General features: G+C 37.9%; 2 protein-coding genes across 7 annotated transcripts in view; one reads left to right on the forward strand and one right to left on the reverse strand.

Annotated features, from left to right (window-relative positions):
- Window positions 1-2,053: 2,053 nt before the first annotated feature.
- On the reverse strand, window positions 2,054-3,599 carry LOC129765913 (uncharacterized). The gene is made up of 2 exons (XM_055766358.1): window positions 3,048-3,599; window positions 2,054-2,977 (listed from the first exon to the last, which is right to left on the reverse strand). Exons 1-2 carry the CDS (start codon window positions 3,597-3,599, stop codon window positions 2,054-2,056), a joined length of 1,476 nt encoding a protein of 491 aa, XP_055622333.1.
- Window positions 3,600-18,619: 15,020 nt separating this feature from the next.
- Window positions 18,620-20,485, forward strand: part of LOC129771653 (insulin-like growth factor-binding protein complex acid labile subunit) — a 671,410-nt gene continuing 669,544 nt past the window's right edge. For all 6 annotated transcript variants that reach the window (XM_055775520.1, XM_055775519.1, XM_055775522.1 and 3 more), the window contains exon 1: window positions 18,620-19,746. The gene's annotated coding sequence lies outside the window, so the exon portion shown is untranslated. The remainder of the gene's footprint in view (window positions 19,747-20,485) is intronic.

The raw sequence follows: 20,485 nt of genomic DNA on the forward strand, positions 1-20,485 counted from the left end.
CAGGCTAGCGCTACCGCCTGCCGGAGGATTGCTATTTCTGAGGGGCGATTGCTTATGGTTCACTAACCTATGTTTTGAAGGCGCAGTTGAGAAACCATTAGGGTTTCTCATTGATAGTTCGAAGATAAATATTGATTGAATTGTTGACAGACATCTGCGTGAATGTTGAAACAAAAATCTTCTTGTGGAAAAAACGACTCCGTAAAAAAGCACAAACCACACTCCATGTAAACAAACGCCTCGAGGACCTTTTGAATTGGCGGAGAGCGTGACTCCGAAGAAGATCGCGAATCGTAAGATAGCGGTGCGGGTGGTGCATAAATATGAACAGCTGCATCAGCTCGGCTCGGGAGGGGGCATTTTCCGATCCGCCTGTGTTCTTATGCTCGTGCTGAGCTGCCCAGCGTCGCTGTCCGATGATTATTGTTTTATTCACGCTTGGTTAATCATAACAATCCCATCGGTTCCCGTCTAGTCTCGTTTGTTCCGAGACTACTGAATAAATGCTGCGCGTCTGGCTGACTGCGAATCGTGTACGGGATCATGTTTGTACAACTATTAGGACAAAATGTTGATGTTGTTTTCTTAGCTGGAATAAGAATACAAACATTTTTTCATTACTTGCTTGTTGCATTTTATGATAGAAGTGTTACGCAATAACTTACCCTATTTTGAATTCATTGAAATTTCATGAGTGTCTAGATGTTATCCAATTAGGAACATTTGCATACTTAATCTGCACAAAATGTGTCATATAGGTGATTTATGAGAAATTTCCCAGTTTTCAGCTGAACGAAAAAACAAAAAAATAATCAAAATCCTTCATTGAAAAAAAAATCATTTTACAAACTGGATTTTGCTTGGATTGGGACTTTATTCGCACTTTCTCCCTACTCATGTCCAATCACTGTTCGTTAGACGCTCTGTTATTTCGTATACATCATGTCAGCAGCAATCTCTGCGTTTGTGGTCAAGGTTATCACGACATCGAGTATGTTGTTTTGTCATGCGAGATGTATCTTGTAGCCAGATCGAATTCAGAAAACTCTCTTCGGGCCTGAGGAAATCAACCCAATGTGCCAGTGCGGGACGTGTTAGGGGAAAGTAGGTAAAGACGGACACCCTAATCTCAATTTTTACACATATATAGCTTTCATGATCGCAGTTGTTGTACAAATTGAAACTTCAGGTCCTTTTTTAATATAATTACCGTTGATACTAGTAAATTTATTCCAACATTGATGTATTCTGGGTCATTGAAAAAAATGCATCGAAATACTATTTCTTCACATGGTCGGGAAAGACGGACATCTGGAATGGGTAAGACGGACACTAAGGTGGGAAAGATGGACACTTACGGAAAAGTTGTAGTTTTTGTACGTATTTTAGTGTTTTCAGCATTGGGGAGTGTTCTTGAATTACGCTACGATTCGAAAGGCTACTCATGTTGTTCGTGGACAGTTTCATCCTTGGAAGGGAACGACAGAAGAGGTCAAATACATACACTCCATGCAAAAATTTCTGGATTTTTGCGGGCCATTGTCCTCGCAAAGGAAGGAAAAGGATCTGAAATAGCCAACAACCTGTCCACGCATATTTTAAATGACCTCCTAGGAAGACGATAATTCATTTGTAAAGTTTAATGATACACTTAAAAATATTTCAAAACGAAAGTTTATTTATAAAACATTAAAAACAATTCATCGATGGTTTAAGTTCATTTGAGTATTTAAATTAATTCAATTTTCAGTGGGAATAAAAAAACAAGAAAAAAAAAAGAATCAAGAGCAGTTCTGACAAATAGTTGCAGCAGAAGTAAAGCATTCAGCGTGGAACCATGAAAGGCATTGTAAGCATATTGTCCAACCTGTCCCGAAATCTGAATCAGAAAATTGGCTTCCGTATTTCTCGCATAGATTATCAGATGAGGTGTCCCCTTTGCCCTTATTTTGCTTAGGCTTCTTCGAAGAGCGTTGTTTTTGTTCTTTTTTGATGGATTTAATGTCTTTCGATGCTTTCGCCTTCTTCAAAGTGTCAGCGTATTGAGCAGACGTTATGTCAGCTGCCTTTTCTGCTTGGCGTTTTCTCTCGGGGTGACCTTTTTCGGTAACGGAAGTATGATCGACGGAGATATTTCAAACACCGGGTTATTGGCCGTTGAGATGCTGTCCGGTTCTGCGAAATCAGCCATGATGTCTTCGGGAAGCACTTGAACTTCTTTATCCTCACAGGAAATGCGATTTACGGTCGATTGACTAGGCGCACCTTCAAGATGCAATCGAAACGTCTCTTCTTCACGAAGAACCTCAGGATCGGGTTGATCAGTCACCGTGGCCGGGGCAAAGTCATCATCGGAAAAAATATTGCGATCAAATGGCCAAATTCCTGTTTTTTCGAACCCATTCTCAGCAATTTCCGTAGTAGCCGCCTTGATGAATGCAGGTTTCATGAGCTCGGCAACGTCATATTGGCTGACGACTATACCTGGATTCTGTTGTAGGAAACGCTCTACTTCCTGTGCGTAGTACGTCTTGAAAGATGCCATAAAGGATACATCAAGCGGTTGAAGTTTGTTGCTAGTGTGAGGTGGTAAAACTAGAACCTTAACAAAGTTAGCTCTAGCTTTCTCGGTAAAAGCTAGGTTCTTCGTGTGCGACGAGTGGCCATCAATTATGAGCAAGGCAGGACTGTCTTCAGAAGGTTTTACATGCTCCAAAAAGTGATCGAACCACTCATTGAATATTTCGACCGTCATGTAACCCGATGCATTACAGGCAAATTTGCTTCCACGTGATGCCCCTTTCTTCAAAGCTTCGTGCATCCGCATGCGAAGAAAAATGAAGAACGGCGGACGGTGCTGTTCGGTTGCGGACATGCACATTACTGCCGTAGCTGTTTCTCCGCGTTCCGCAGATGTAATACCACCAAGCTGTTTTTTGCCTTTCAATGCCGCTACCTTAGACTTCTTCGGAGGAACCTGTAAGAAAGTATGAATAAAAAATTAAACTGATTTTTAAACTAACTACAATGCCAAAACAAATACTAACGGTACAAACACTAGTCTCATCGGCGTTCAAAACACGATCTGGCGTCAATTTGGGATCTTTCAGCGCTTCTTCCAGCAAATCGTAAAACGCAGATACTGCTGGCTTATTAAAGCCTCTGGCTCGGGCGGCAGAGGTAGCTTCAGGTTTACGGAACGACAATTTGGGATTTCGTTTCAGAAAATTGCTTAGCCAAGCTTTTCCAGCTATCTTGGTAGACTTGTTGAACGGGTGTGGCAATCCATTTTTTTCGGCCAGATCAAAAGCAAGCTTTCGAACATTAGTCATCGTTATTCCATAGAACTTCTTTTCCAAATCCAACAGATGTTTTACCAGCTCCTCTTCTTGTTGAGAATTGAATACGGAATCAATAGGTCCTAGCCGAGTTGATACAGTTGAACTTGTGAGGTGGCGAATTAGTGTGGATCTTGGAATTGCGTAACTTCTTGCTGCTGTCTTCACCGGCGATCCACTTTTTACAGCCTTAATGGCTTGTTCCAACTGCTGAGCGGTCCATGACTGCCGGTTACTCTTGCGCTTGTAATTTGTAGGCATCTTTATAGTAAAACCAAAAGGTTTTGTTAAATACCCTAGGAAAATACTAGTGTCCGTCTTTCCTTACCTTAATGTGTCCGTCTTGCCCGAACTGGCAGCTTTTTTTTCGAATGACCGTAGCTCTTCCTATAAGCGTTGAAAACCTCTGATTTATCACAGGATAGTTAATGATGGACTAAATAAACACTTACCCGTTGGAGGAACACGTAAAAAAACAAAAAATCACGAACTTTTCGCTATTTTCTACGGAGTAAAAATTACATCGAATGATGCACTCGCGAAGATTATTTTGACGTAGGACTACGTCTTTCATTTCTATACCGGGGTGTAAAATCAAAGTTTCGAAAACGGAAGCGTTACGCCGGAGACCGAGATTTTGAGCGTTAATAGCTCCTAAACAACTGAACGAAATGGTATGATAAACACTTCATTCGAAAGATAAAATGTCTACGCGTTCTATACTTGTTACTTTCTGATCCAAAAACTTGTTTCAATAGTCTTAAAATTGTTTTCAAAACAGGCTCTTGAAATCACCAATCGATATATAAGCGAGCGCCGCTCGGAAATCCACTCAGTTCTAATTGAACAGCGATTGGAGCATGTTGTCACTGTTGTGGTGAAGCTTTTCGTATCATGAAAGCGCGGATGAACGGTGTCACCAAGAGCCTGTTTGTGCACCTTAGGCCAGAAGGGAATCCATCAGTAGGAGAGTGATGCCACAAACGGTTCCCCGGGAAGATCTCGAAGCAGCCGCTACACACACATACATACACGCGCGGAATTCTTTCCGTTTGGATGCCATTCAGCATCGAGAAAGATCCGGAAAATAATCTGCCAGTTCCTCTGGGAATTTAAAAATACATTCATGTGAAAGAGTTTATTTGCTTGTTTTCTATCCATGTAACACTGTGACCAAATATGTTTCAATCAAGTGCTATTAACAGGTGGTTATTGAGTTAGCATTAACCACTGGTGGGCTTCCAGTATCGAGGAAAATGTGGAAATATCTAATCGTTACTGAAAATAATCTGCCAGTTCCTCTGGGAATATAAAATAACATTCATGTGAAAGAGTTTATTCTAATGTTTTCTATCCATGTAACACTGTGACCAAATACATTTGGTTTTGTGATTTTTCAATCAATCGCAATTAACAGAATAGCTTCTGAAGATTATTCTTCTCCATCAGTAGGATATTTCCGTATCCAATATTGTATGCGCCCGCAATCGATTATTGCTCAGTCGCCGGAAGTTCCGAGCTCAGAGAGTTCATTCCCCTCTAGTTTGCCTTCCAACATGCTATCGTAAACCACGCCTTCTCTCGATTCAATCACGCACAAAAAGCATACTTAAGCGATATTCTGGTGGTGAGACGCATTCATTTTTCGTGAGGACATCGACAAAACAACATCGTTGCTGAGGGTGCTGGACGGCGAAGGATCGAGATCTGCCCTGAAACGCAAGCAGTTTGTTTGATCCTGTGAGGGAGCACAGAGAAGCCGATCCTTCAGGAGAAGAGAAAGTGACCATCGAAGCAGCCGCTACACACACCCATACACGCACGGAATTCTTTCCGTTTGGATGCCATTCAGCATCTAGATCCGGAAAATAATCTGCCAGTTCCTCTGGGAATTTAAAAATACATTCATGTGGAAGAGTTTATTTGAATGTTTTCTATCCATGTAACACTGTGACCAAATACATTTGGTTTTGTGATTTTTCAATCAATCGCAATTAACAGGATAGCTTCTGAAGATTATTCTTCCCCATCAGTAGGATATTTCCGTATCCAATATTGGATGCATAAAACCTTGTGCCTCCAACGTAACGCTCTCGTTTTCGAAGTCCCTCAAATATTCATTCATTCAGAATGAACTCAGATTCAACAAATGATCTCTAAATCAACGATAGTCCTACGTCACCCTTGCGGTTATACCATAGATATAACCCACTTCCTGTTTTTGTTTTGTTTACGAGCTTGACAGTTCGCTCGCTGGAAATCAACAGTGTGTCTCGAAAGTATTGATACACTTTATTGAAAGTATTTGCATAACTAAAATATTTCAAAAAATTTTAGTTATTGAAATATTAAAAGTGTCCATCTTACCCGCAGTGTCCGTCTTTACCTACTTTCCCCTACCTCGGTTACGCTATAATCGTAGAATAGGCAAAATTGTAAATATGCTTTATAACTAAAATTAGATTTATAGAATTTGGCTCCTTTAAACTTATGTAAATGAGTCTGTACAAATAAGCGATTTATAAAAAAACTTTATAAATTTTGATTTTTTTTCCAACTGTCATTACACATAAATGGTTGAATGTGTTTTAATTATTAAAGACAAAATACTTGGCTACAAATTTTTCGAACATCGCAAAAGGGATTTATTCAAAGATACAAGTTTTTCGAACAACAACTTTAGTGACTTACACACATACCAAAATTAAAGAGATTTCTTCCACCGTAATTTTGAGAATTCTTGGTGTAGGATTTCAATCAAGTTTTTTTTTAATTGTTTTTCGTGTAATTTCTTCAAAGTTAATAAGACGACACATCACAAATAATCGTGTTTAACATTTTTTTAGCAATATTTAAAATTGAAAAGAGTGTTGTATATAAAAAAATATATAAAAATCGTTCTTCCTGAAAATATTCTAAACCGATTTTGGACAATTAAGTATTGCGTATATATTTTTCAATTGCACAATGGTCCATGAGATGTATTTAAGTAGAAATTAGCATTTAGAGCTCGACAATTATTCTCTAGACAAAAAGTGTCTTCGACAAAGTTGTTACATATGATAGAACGCTCGTTTTCAGGCTATCAAAAATAGGGTGAAAAATTTTCGATGAAATGAAAAATCTAACTTTCTTATCTTTATAGATAAAGGTAAACATAGTTCGACAATGTTTTAGTCCCAGTTATTTGCGACATCTTTGTAGAACAAAGTTTTTTTTCTATCTCTTGAAATAACCAATATAGCGATTTTTTCTAGATTGCTTTAGGGTCACCATGAAAAAAAACATGTTTTTTTCTCTCACTTTTATATTTCAGATTACACATACAAACTGTCTTCTAAAGACTTTTAGAACATACTGATACAAACATTTTTCGATGCAGAACTTGTCAATATCTCAACTTCGAATATTGATATTTCTTCCCAAAAACTACGCTCTCTACAATTGTTTGTCATTATTTCTGGGGCAAACATAAACAAATGTTTGTTGACGGAATTTGAAAGAACAAATTTCACTCTATATACTATGTGATTTTCAAAGATATGTTATTTTTTGTATTTGAGTAAATTGAAATTGAAATTATGAGTTTTTGGGTGAAAACCAATCAATAACTTCGATCAGGATTAAGATATTGATAAATTTTGCATCGAAAAATGTTGGAATTTTATATATAGAAGTTAGAGTAAAAAATCGGTTTTTTCATGGTTACCCTAATGCAACTTAGTTAAAAAAACAACTTTATGGGAGATATTTATTCTTTAGACAAAAACTATCTTCAAGAATGTTGTTACATTTAATAGAGCGCTCATTTTAGGACTCATTAAATAGGGTGACCAAAATTTGTCGATGAAATAAAACGTCAAACTGTCTCTTTATAGATAGAGATAAACATAGTTCAACAATGTTGTAGCCCCAATTATTTTGAACAACTTTGTAGAACAAAGCTTCTTCTATCTTTTAATCTAATCGATTTAGCACTTTTCTCCTAAGTTGCATTAGGGTGACTTCAAATTCTATGTCAAAACCGTCTTCGCACGACTTTTAGAACATATCAAGACCAACATTTTGCGATGCGGAACTTATCAATATCTTAATCCTACTCAAAGTTATTGATGGTTTTTTTACCCAAACACTCATGATTTCAATTTTAACTTACTCAAACACGAAAAATAACATTGTTTTGAAAATCACACATAATGTAGAGGGAACTATACTCTTTCAAATGGCGCCAAAAAACTTTATGTTTGCCCCAGAAATAATGACGAACAATTGTAGAGAGCATATTTTTTGGGAAGAAAAATCAGTAACTTTGAGTGAAGTTGATATATTGACAAGTTCTGCATCGCAAAATGTTTGTATCAGTAAGCTCTGAAGGTCTTCCAAAGACAGTTTGTTTGTAGAATTTGAAATATAAAAGTTAGAGCAAAAAACAGTTTTTCTCATGGTGACCATAACGCAACTTAGAAAAAAGGCGCTATATCAGTTAATTCAAGAGATAGAAAAAAAACTTTGTTCTACAAAGATGTCGCAAATAACTGGGAATACAACATTGTCGAACTATGTTTACCTCTATCTATAAAAATAAGAAAGTTAGATTTTTTATTCAATCGACAATTTTGGTCACCCTATTTTTGATAACATAAAAACGAGCGCTCTATTATGTGTAACAACTTTGTCGAAGACAGTTTTTGTCTAGAGAATAACTGTCGAGCTCTAAATGCTAATTTCCACTTAAATACATCTCCTGGACCATTGTGCATTGATCTAAGGTTTTTTATTAGTCAATATTTATTGCTGCCAATCACTGGGCGAGCTGGCTCAAGGTCCGTCAGCATTAAAATCTCCAATCTATTTAATGGAAAACAGAACAAACCATGATGTTATCTATCCATAACATCGCTGCGCGACGAATCAAGGATACCGAAAAAGGGAATATTCGAGCAGTTGAAATATTTCACTCTCTGCTTGTGCGCTGTTGTGTATGCTCGTCACGCGACATTTCGTACATTACATGCTAAGCATCAAAGTAGTGAATATTTATGTTTCGGAAGAGATATCAACATTATTTACTAAATTTTTAAGAGAAATTTTATTTCATCTATTTTTACTTTTTGTCCAATTGAGAATCAAAACAATGTTGGAAAAACCACAGGAAACTCTTTGTGATGTAGGAAAAAAAAACATTAGATTAAACCTTTTTTTCAAACATTCATTTCTCGTAAAATGGGAAATTATTTTTTTTTAATGGGTTGTATCTAGGACACCGCAGTTTTCCACGTAGAACTACGGAATTATATTATTCAATCCACTTGTTTATCACTTTGCATATTATTCTAGAATATATCGAAATTTTTGTAATATCTTTTTATCTATTTATTTTTTTATTAGGGTAAATGATATTGGTTTGTCCGATTTAATGTGTTTTCACGCAGCTGGTAAATGCAAACCGAGTTTTACCCATGAAAATCACATATAATCGATACGAGTTTGGGTAAAAGCCCCGAGTCTCTAGTTGCTAATGCTACCATAAGACGTTGAAATTATTCAATTTTTTATGGTTTTTAACGATTTTCCTCAAAGAGAAATTATGATCATGGTTTGTCCAAAAAAATATCATGGTTTGTCAGGTTTCTGAAATCACCATTTATGAATGAAAAAATTCGAATTTTCAAGTAGATGGTGTGTTTATCATTGTTTGAGTTTACTGTCATTATATTGATTCATTCATAATTTAGGCTTCCTTCAGAATATGGCCTTTTCTTGGGCATTTTAAAAGTGTTCACCTCAACACACTCAACACAGAGAAACTTTATTTCTGCTGCGCGCGAAGGACACAACAACAAAAGTGAATCGGACAACTCATGATCATAATTGAGGTCATCGAAATGCGTTAATTGATTGGTTTATTTAGCAATGTAAATCTGATACAAATGGTGTGCAAGCATAATGTTTACAATATTTGTAAGTGTCATAATCCAGAAAAGGTCTGAATACGTGCCAAATAATCATATGGTGATTGATTAAAAGTTAGCTCAAATGAGGAGCGCATTGACACCAATGGAAGGTGGATTTTGTAATCCTTTCAAACATATGAATCCGTACACATATACTATGAAACTTCTGTAAATCATGAAAAAGACTTTATTCATATGTTTTGTAACATCCGAATACCTGATTTCACACAGGAGCGCTGAATTAGAGTATTCGAAAAAGTGGACAAACCATGATCATATTTTCGACTGGACAAACCAAAATCATTTACATTACTTCAGTAGACTCGGAAGAGTTGAGTAGAATCGAAAACTATCAGCACTTCTCGTTTATTTGGTTCAACTCGCATCAAACTTTCTCCTTCCCACTCAGATATCGATCACAAACTGTGAACCCTTTTGCTCCTATATTCCGCTTGAGATGTGATCGAACCCCACAACACGTAACAGTAAGGTTACCCTGCTGGAATTTGAAAACATACTTTCATGAAATATACGTTTTTCTAAATAAATGCACTAGCACAAAAAATTCTCGTATGCTGCTCTTCATTGTCGTAGCACACCTCGATATACAGAGTGCTTCCTCTCCTTGTATTGGGGTGTGTATGTGAAATCAGTATTAGGCATTAATGATATCCGCTCGTTGTGTTATGCTAGCTCACTCGCACCAATCCTCTCCCGCTCGGCGCTCTGCGGCAACCATGTAGCTTCGATGGCAACCAAACGAGAAGTGGTGTTCCTTCAAGGTTGGGTTTTTGATTATAGAGATTTTAAACTTTTTCAGTTCGTTCGTGTCTAGCCTTGAGAAAGACCCTTGGAAAACTTTAATCTATTCCGCATTACACCTCTACCCTTATTGCCTTGAGAAAGGCACTCGATCCCTCGTTGTTCAGCTCGTCCAGAAACGATGTTGTCAAGTCGGCGTCCACACAAAGAATGATGGCTTCAAGGAAGGTAGGTATTGTATTATAGAGACTTTAAACTTTTGCAGTTCATTCGTCTCTAGCCTTGAGAAAGGCCCTTTGAAAACTCTACTCTATTCTACTCCAGCGCTACCACCTCCGCCCTCTTGCCTTGAGAAAGGCACTCGATCCCTCGCCGTCCAGCCCGTCCAGCAACGATGTTGTCCAGTCGGTGTCCACACAAAGAATGGCTGAAAAAGAGGGATGGCTTCAAATCGCGGATGGCTTATTTAAACCCAATATGTTGAAAACGGGCAGAAACGAATGTATCAGTTGCTCGTTATTGACTGCTCTGTTCGGGAATGCACACAAATCGGCAGAACAAATGTATGGGAAAATGAGAATGCTTCCAGTTTTCATTACTTTAAACTGTTTAGGCATTAGTGGATTGTAATATATAGTATATCAAACGGATCTTAGAGAATTTCCGATTCCGTTGGTGTACAAAATATTAGAATTTGTTCGATGTGAAAATAGTTATTTACGTTAACTTTATTTCACAAAAACGTGATCTGTTTTCTGATTTCGCACCCTTCCTGAAAGACGTAGTTCTACGTCAAAAACAAAAAAAATGTATGTATGTAAAATAATAACATTTGTTTTCGATTCGATACTTTCAGAAAAATTGAGACTTTATATGATCAAATACGCCCTTTATAATAAACTAGCTGACCCGGCAAACTTCGTCCCGCCCAAAATTTGTTTTTTTATTATCAATACCTTCTTCCACGTTTTCTTACTATGAGCGAGTTCATGGGTCCAATCGCAGAACTGTTCATTGATTGATCTTCTAATCGACCCCGTTGAATTTACCTTTTACTATAAAATTCCTAGTATTTCTAACAAAACTCAGATTATCATTATAATATCAGATTATTTTCAGACACAATTCTCGTTCAAGATTTTTCAACCACTTGTAAATAACATGTTTCTCCGTTTGTTTTTTACAGAAAATATGATAGAATAAAGACAGCCCTAAATCGGACAATTCCTTTTTCGAGTTCTGCTCTCATCAACACATCCGGCGATCTTTTTTTTTGGTATAGATAAAAGAAGATATAGGAGTGCGTTTAATCACATTAAAATCCATTTCCACTTTCGAACAAAGATTAATTTCGCTAGCGCATCAAATGGACTAACAGCACTCGTCACTATGTAATTGTAGAACATATGGGAATTTAATTTTCTGAATTTTCCCTTTTTCCTTCAGAGTTTTCCGAAAATTTTCAATTGTCTTGTTTGGAGGGGTGTCATACCATCATAGAAACATTTCTTCACAACCATCACATCCCAAATTGTGCTTGATTAGTTCTCGAGCTATGCAGAAGTTTGTGTTTCGTTTGTATGGCAGCTCCCTTTAGAGAGGGGGAGGAGTGTATTCACCATAGCAACGTTTCGTGCCCCGTAAAACCTTTACATACCAAATTTGGCTCCATTTGCTTGATTAGTTTTCGAGTTATGTAGAAATTTGTATTTCATTTGTATGACAGTTTTTAGAGAGCAGGAGGAGTGTCTAACCTCCATAGAAACATTTATTACATCCTAAAACCTCTTGGCATGTGGTTTCGTTTGCTTGATTAATTCTCGAGTAATTCAGAAATTTGAGTTCCATTTGTATGGAAGCCCCCCCCCCTTAGAGAGAGGGATGGAGAGTCTAACCATCATAGAAACATTTATTGCACCCTAAAACCTTCCCATGCTAAATTTGGTTTCATTTTCTTGATTAGTTCTCGAGTTATGCAGATATTTGTGTTTCATTTCTATGGCAGACACACACCCTCCCTCCCTCAGAAAGGTGAGAGGAGTGTTGAACCACCTTAGAAATGTTTCTTGCCCCCTAAAACCTCCACATGTAAAATTTGGTTCAGTTTGCTGGATTAGTTATTGATTTATGTAGAAATTTGTATGGCAGTATCCCCAATTTGGCAATATCCCCAATTTGGTTCCAGTTGCTTGAATAATTCTCGAGTAATGCAGAAATTTGTGTTTCATTTGTATGGCAGCCCCCTCTTAGAGAGGGGGGTGGAGAGTCTAACCACCATAGAAACATTTATTGAACTCTGAAACCTCCACATGCCAAATTTCGTTTCATTTGCTAATTCCCGAGTAATGTAGAAATTTATGTTTAAATTGTATGGCAACCCCATCTTAGAGAGAGGGGAGGGGTCTCAAACTATCACGAAAACCTTTCCCGGCCTCAAAACCTCAAAATACAAATTTTCATGTTGATCAGTTCAGTAGTTTCCGAGTCCATAAGAATCAGACAGACAGACAGACAGAAATCCATTTATATATATATATATATATATATATATATATATATATATATATATATATATATATATATATATATATATATATATATATATATATATATATATATATATATATATATATATATATATATATATATATATATATATATATATATATATATATAATATTGATTCTGTCGTCACATTGTGAAAATTTACCACTAATCTACTAATGATAGTTCGTGCAATCGTTAAGTACGCCATTCGATTATTGCGTAATGATTTTCGTATAATAACCACATCAAGTACCGACCATAGATCAAATAAACGTCGAAAGCCCCTCAAAAATGTTCCCCCAGCAAATTAAACCAGAAGAACCACCCCTGCTGTTTGATCGTTTCGAAGATTGGGCACGATGGGCGATAGGCATCTATTTCAGAAGCACCACACTTGATCCGTGAATGCGACAATGGCCCTGATAAACGAAATAAAAAGCGAACAAGGGAGGACACATCCGAAATTGGGCGATTCCGAGGAGAGACAAACACCGGGGAAAAAAAGCGAATGAGCGTTAAATACCATTCACGATTATTATACGAGGATAGCCTTATGGCGAGGGAATGCTTCGAATAAGTTCTATAGTGCTAATATTTTATCATCTTTTTCTTCGGCTTATGACGTTACCCGCATGTTCTTGACTTGACTTGTTTTTTCCCCCGCTCTCTCCCGCTCGCTTGTTCTTTATTGTTCACGCATGTTTGGGAGCGGCATAAAATAGGATATAGCGGTAAAGACCCGCAGTCGGGAGGGAGTCTTCAGCGCCTTCGGCGTTTGATTGCTGTCAGCTGCCGGTGAGTGCTGATGAAGAGCTAAACGAGCTAATTATATGTGATCCTGATTTCGAACCCCGTCGGCACATCGCAATGAGCCGGCCATATCATAAGTTTTATTGGGCACGTTTCCTGTGGCTGGAATGTTCGTTTTATCGCCCCCCGAATGACAGCAGTCGTCGCCATGGAGTGCTTCCAAGCTCAGCCATCCTATAACAAGGATAGTAGCGCTCAAAGTGTTTATTTTACTCATTGTTTGAACGAGGTGGTTGGGTTAGTATGGATGAATTAATTTTCATCCTTCTCACAAGGTAATTACTGCAGTTTGCTGATAATGAGACTCTGTTCAGTATTGCTAATTGCAAGCAAAGGAATAGCAGATCGCCCAGAAAGCTGGTGAACTGCACTTTGAGCGTCTGCTCGCTTATTCAATAGGTACACAAATTAGGATGATTGATGATTCATTCATTTCTCAGAAAACAAAAACAAAGATCGTTTTTTCCATTCAATCAAAGATGTCTCTGCAGTAAAAGTTCTTACTGAAATGTTCTATGAAGCAAATGAAAGTTGAATGATTGGGCTAATTGGGCTCGTTGTTGGTTTAGTTTCAGGAATATTATCTTAGTCTACATAAGCTTTAGGAAGAAAAAAACTATCAGAGAATGAATATGTATGCAGGAGAATTCGAAACCGAAACCCGTGTTGCTAACTGCTTCTCTATTTTTTTCAAGTGTAATTACAGATTGATCTCGGAGAACGAATCGTACAAAATTTTGATTAATCTGGTCGGTTTGCTAAGCTGAGCAGACGTCCTGCGTCTTGCAAGACTGGGGCCGTGTTTTAGCAGTGTCCCGCGAAACGTCCTGCGTTAGTCGAAAAAAAAAGAAAAATGTTCCGCGATATCAATATATTTCAACATCACATAGGGTACGATCCAAAGTTTGTGTTTGTGAAATTCCTGCACTTTGCAAAACCTCACCTTGCTATTTATTCTTATTGAATTTATACTACACTATCGTTGTCTGTTTTTGATTTACGCTTCATGTTCTAGTGGTGAAATGTGATGGAAACTAGTTAAATGTACACAGAGAGAAATAATTGGTAAATATAATATTTTTTTTGGTAATTGCCATCAATCTCTAGTCATTTTTACCATACTTATTATTGGTATCCTTCGAGGAGAAATTCGTAAACATATATATTAAGAAGAACCATGATTCATAATCCCAATATCGGCTACACTTTCCCGGTGAAAATGCGCGTATTAGAATTATATCAAAACGCTTACTTCTGTATTGCCTGATGGCAACCGAAATAATGCTTACTGCCTACTGCGCATTGAAGTATACTTATGTTATAGAGTAAAATATATAGAAAATATATTCGTTCTACCAATGTTTGCATTACCAAAATATTACCTATATTATTATGGTATTTTTCTACCAAGATTTTTTCTGGGTATACAGGACTTGATTGAATGAGTTATGTAAACCGACTAACCCTACATCAGCCATTAACATTAAACGGTTTGACATAAAGCGAAAAAGACATCTGTCTGGATTGAAGAGACCACCTTCTGACTACTTCAATGGGACCCAGAGCCAAACCATTCCCTGGAAATTCTGTATAGAAACTCCGACCACCTAGCACTATTTTCCAAAATGACGGTATTGCGCATAATACCACCGAGCGAAAGACTAATACCATAAACCGAAAAAATAAAATATTTAAAAAAATCAAACAATTAACGCTTCTTCCTAGCCTATCATCAAAGTCGGTCCATTTGCCGCAATTCATTACTCCGCTTTACATGTGTTTTAAAATTAGGTCAGGACAGTCTTCTCGATGGCCAAAGTCGACCCTGAGAGAATAAAAAAAACGAGGTTATCTAAATCTGACAGTACGGCTAATGCCACAGTTAACAATAGGACAGTTCTGTTGATTCATAAAATATTATTTGTTAATTTATTTAATTTATAAATTAGTAAACAAATAATTTTCGTTGATAAATGATTCTGCACAACAGAAAATGAAATTTTATTAGGATGCCTTAATTAGAATGCAAATTGAATGCCAAATAATCTATCAAACATTGCTCAAAATAAAGTTATGAATTTGAGTTTCCTTCAAAATGATTGTGAGGACATTTGAATACATTTTTTCGTACCATGTGGAGACATCTGAAAAATATCACATGTCATTCATGTCACTAGAATTGGGTGATTTTTGAAAAATGTCAATCTTGACGAATCGACGGGATCGATTCACTGATTCACCAGAGAATCGATCTTTGAAAAATCAAAAGCCTTTTCTCCAATTCATCTATTTTTTTTATCCCATTTATTTATTTATTAGGCTCATTAGCATTTTATCTGTAACCGAGCCGGGTTTTATCGTGTTCATGTACAAATGTTTATGTTTCTATAAATTGTAAATTACACAGTAGTAGTAGTAGCCATTTAGGCGTTAGGTTTTTCTGTTCCATTACATTATGGTAAATTACACTGTAGTCGCCATTTAGGCGTAAGGGTTTTCTATCTGTTCTTCCATTGTTCAGCAGACCGGACAGCGGAGACAGTTGGTATTGATCATTGTTGGGTTATTTATAGAAACCTATGTTTTTGAGATGGTATTTACTCGGACAGTGCCCTGTTATAAGGCCCGTGATTGTGCTGAAGTGCTGAAGGGCACCATATTTATTTATATTTTTCATCGAAAGCTGAGGTTTTTTCACATGATATATTCCAATATCAGAGAGGTGTCTTTTTTCGTTTTTGAGTCATGATTTTTGTGAGTTAACATGTTTTCAGTTTTCGTTCAATATTCCTATGCGACTAGACTAGATATATGCGACTAGACTAGATATATGCGACTAGAATCCAGTTTTTATTTTTTTAAGAAGACCAACTCATTGGCTTCAAATTCATGCAAAGATTATCTGAATCGGTCTAGTAGTTCAAAAGTAGTGAATCTTAAAAAAAAGTAATTTTTGGAAAAAGTGGAGAAATGATTTTTCGTACCATCGGTTAACTTTGAAAAAATCACAACTCAAGAACAAAAAAGCGCCTCTCGGACTCTTGGATATGTTATGTTGAAAAACTTCAGCTTTCGAGAGAAAAAAAAAATATTTAAAAAAAAAGCGTCCTTGGTCCCGAGACCATGTAAACTATGAAAAACAAAAACAAACAATAATTACAAAAACAAAATCCAATTTTTTTTCGCAAGTATTGTATTTCTCCAGAGAAGACTAGCTGATTGGCTTCAATTTGATTGATTGATCATCGGAATCGGTCGAGTAGTTCAAAATTTATGAATTTTTGAAAAAAAAAAGAGATTTTTGGAAAAACATGGGAAATTTATTTTTCGAAGCACCCAAAAATGGACAAAAAATAGAGATATACGAGTCTAATATTTTGCGATAAGAAACAAATCTGACGCTTTTCACGGAAACCTGATAACCACTATAACGGTTTGGCGTAGAATGGCTGCCTATAGATTTGAAACTTTTCTTTATAGATCGTTGATTTGGTGGTTAAACATTCCACATTAACGAAACGTCCAAGTGACTATATACTAGAAGACAAATATCAATAAAACAAAAAGATATATTATATGAAACATATTCCTTTTCTTTATGATTTTAGGATTTTGACATCGACAGAGAGTCTCGATTGATTAATTTTAAAAATGTTTGATTCATGTTTGTTGTTTTTCTCAAAAAAATTGTCTTCACATCTGACAGCCCTGATGAATCTAATCAAAAGTGACAGATGCCTTTCCAGTCTATCAAATAAAACAACTGAAAGAAACTCGTGTACACTCGACTCGACTGATGTATGCCAAGGATGCGACGGTGGGCAGTGCCAAATCGCGTAATTTCAAGAAAATCACGTGATAAAAATCCCGTAATTAAAAGTAAATCGCCTAAAGAAAATCGTGTAATTTTGAGACAATCGCGTAAAATGAAATCACGTAAAAAATCGCAAAAAAAAAAAGAGTCCAGTGTACTGGAATAGGCTAATTTGCTCGAGATTCGACAGTGACTGGAGTCGAAACGCGACGAGATAAATTGTTCGTCTCGTCTTCTAGAATAGGGCCGTCATCTGTGGAGGCGATCTGGCGTAGTAGTAACATCCATGCCTCTCACGCTGAAGGTCACGGGTTTAATTCTCACTCCCGACATTCTTCCAAAAATGGGAGTAAAAGTGACGAACCAGCCAAATGAGTTGAAAATCACTATCATACAGATATAAAAAAGGGCCGTCGTAGAGGCGAATGAACTGCAAAGTTTAAAGCCTCTTAAAAACAAAGAAAGAAGAAGGGCCGTCATCTAGAATAGGTATACTGTGAATGAAATGGATGAAAACTTTGTAAGCTTCAAAATCATGCGATATACTTTCCAGTATCCCTTGGGCATAAATCTACCAGAACGCTTACAAGCAATCGTTTTAAATATCGCATGTTTAAACAAGAATATACTGTACCTGATTTGCATGAGAACGTAATTGCCGTCCATATCATTATTATGATGCAACCGATCAACATCATCAACGTATCGTAATTACACAGTGAAGAATGTTTTTATTATGATACCTGATATGCTCATTAAGCGACATGAAATGTTTCATTTCCCCTGTTCAAAAGGGAAGAGAAAAACTCTCTTCATCACTTGAGAGCAAAAACAAAACTCGCTTCGTTCAGTTTTTTGAAATGTTTTTGTTTTGCTTTCCAATGTTTCACTCGCTCATTGCAACTTGAGCCAACTTGAATGAGCCAGACAAAACAAACTCACTCAACGCCAGCAGAGCGAGTTCGCCGCCGTTTAATCTCGCTCACCGGCGCTCTTTTCAACTCGAACAGCACCACCTTTTCGCGATGTCGCTGGAATACATCGAAGAGAAAAGCCGCGAAGGTTCGCTCTCATTGGCTCTCTCTCGCGCTCGCACGCGATCAGTGCACTAAGCGCATCCATTTCGCCCGCTCTCTCTCTCTCGCGATTGCTCACTGCTCGCGCGCCGCCGAATGCATCTTCTCATCGCTCACGGTCCACGCGCGCCTGCTGTGGATCCGTAGCTTATCGCAACCGCGGCGGACTTCTCGGTTCGAGCTCTGGTGCTTGACGAAACCTGTCCCCTTCTGGTATGCCTGTGTGTGGGTATTGTTATGACCGAAGCAGCAAGCAAGCAGCAGCGCTAGGGCCAACTCCAGGCGAGCTGCGGCGCTTTAGTAGAGATTCGTCCTCCGTTCAACGTGGTACAATCGTGGATCTTTTATCCGGCCGGACGGTTGGGTTTTCGCTTCGCGCATCAAAACGGGACTCGCGTGTTTGTGTTTCGTCGGGGCCTCGCGCTTGCAGCAGACGTCGTGACGTGATCAATAATAAATAAATGCGCCACGCCAATACTTTGCGGGCTGAACAAAAATAAAACAGAGTTCGCGTTGGATTATCAATTCCGTGCGGTTTGTGTTTTCTGTTCGATTTGTGTTGTGGCAAATTTGCACGTTGTTTTTTTTTTATTTCTGTTCGGTATTTTCGCCCCCTGTCAAAGATAACAAGTGTGAGATTGGGTTTTATACGTGGTGTTATCTCAAGGGTGGAGGTTTTTGTTTGTGCGGAATTCGAGCATAGGAAAACCTGAAAGTGTGAAGCTGCTACGTTTGTGGTGCGAATTGACGCAATGTTTTGAGAGTGATTATCTGCGAAGGTTTGCATCGGTTCGCGTAAAGTTTGAAAATTACCCATCCTGTGTGGGTGAGAAGAGAAGAAGATTCACGAGAGTGCGTTTCAATTTTGTTTATGTTATTTTTATGAAGCGAAAAAGTGCTGCGTGCTGGAAGTGATCCTAGTTATATAAAGTGCTGATGGGGGTCTTTCGCCCAGGAGATTTACGAGCCAAAATCCGGCTTTAATCCCCGGCATAAAACAGTGATCAAAGTCCGCAGAAATTGCGGCGGAAAATCCGCATACAGTGGTCGGTATCCTCCCGCCGCGTGGACCCGGCTCACGATAATAGGATTCATAATTACCGCTAAAGGAGGTGGACAGGAAACAAGAGATTGGGCCCAACTAGCCGTCGACAAAAGTGGCTGCAAGGATCCACAAATATATATAGACGCCGCAACCGAAGCTGGACAGAGAAAACGAAAACTAATCCGGAGCCACATACAAACGTAATACCAGAAAATAACATTTGTCGCCCAGCAGCCACCCGGTTTTCGTCGATCCAACGAATCCAACGAGGGGACTCAACTGTGCCGGAAAAGTGTTTCTGTATGTGTGTATATCTATTCCAATCCGGAGGAAAACGATTTCGCGGAAAATCCGGAGTGCAGTGCCAGACAGTGGAGGGATTAATTTCCATAAATCAAATGTAAGTAGAAGGCTTACGCCCGCTATACCACATTTCTTCCTTCCTTTGTCGATGAAATCTTTGGTGCGTATGATTTGGGGAACAAAATTTAATTTTCTCGGTTCCATCCATACCGGTCCACCCCCACGCGGGTTGTCACACGACTCCCGGCATGATTCCCAGCCATATTCGAGGAAGGGTGGTCGACTAAGGAGGCGCGTGACTGGGAAAAAAGTTTTTCCTCCCACTCCATGAACGTAAAGGGGTTCAGTTTCCGGGGGATGGGGAGCAGCTCATAAAGTACGATAATGAACTGGCTGTTAATTTTAAGTTGCGCTACTTGTGCACCAGGTGGAGGCTGCAAAATTAAAGCGAGGTGGAACCAGATGTGGATTATTCGGTTAAGAAAATATTGCTCTTAGTTGCAATATTGTTCTAAGTTCCCGGCAGCCGAATGTTTCGGAATTGCTTTTCATAGGCAAACAGGACTTTTTCAACATGAGAACGAAGGCTCATTAATTTACATAATTAACATAATTTACTCAAAATGGTCTGCTAGAAGGCTTTGGGTCGTCTATGGAGATGTCCTTGTGAATGCCACTTCTCAACGGTAAATGCATTTATTCGAATGTACTCTGTCAACTTCTCTAAGGTCCTCTCTACTATTTTTGAGGCAATATTTTTATTCATTATTAAATATTTCGAGTATTTTTTTCAATTTTATTTAACACCAATTCAGTTCGAAAATGTCTTTCAGGAT

Source organism: Toxorhynchites rutilus, chromosome 2 (assembly GCF_029784135.1).
Source record: "Toxorhynchites rutilus septentrionalis strain SRP chromosome 2, ASM2978413v1, whole genome shotgun sequence".
NCBI lineage: Eukaryota > Metazoa > Arthropoda > Insecta > Diptera > Culicidae > Toxorhynchites > Toxorhynchites rutilus.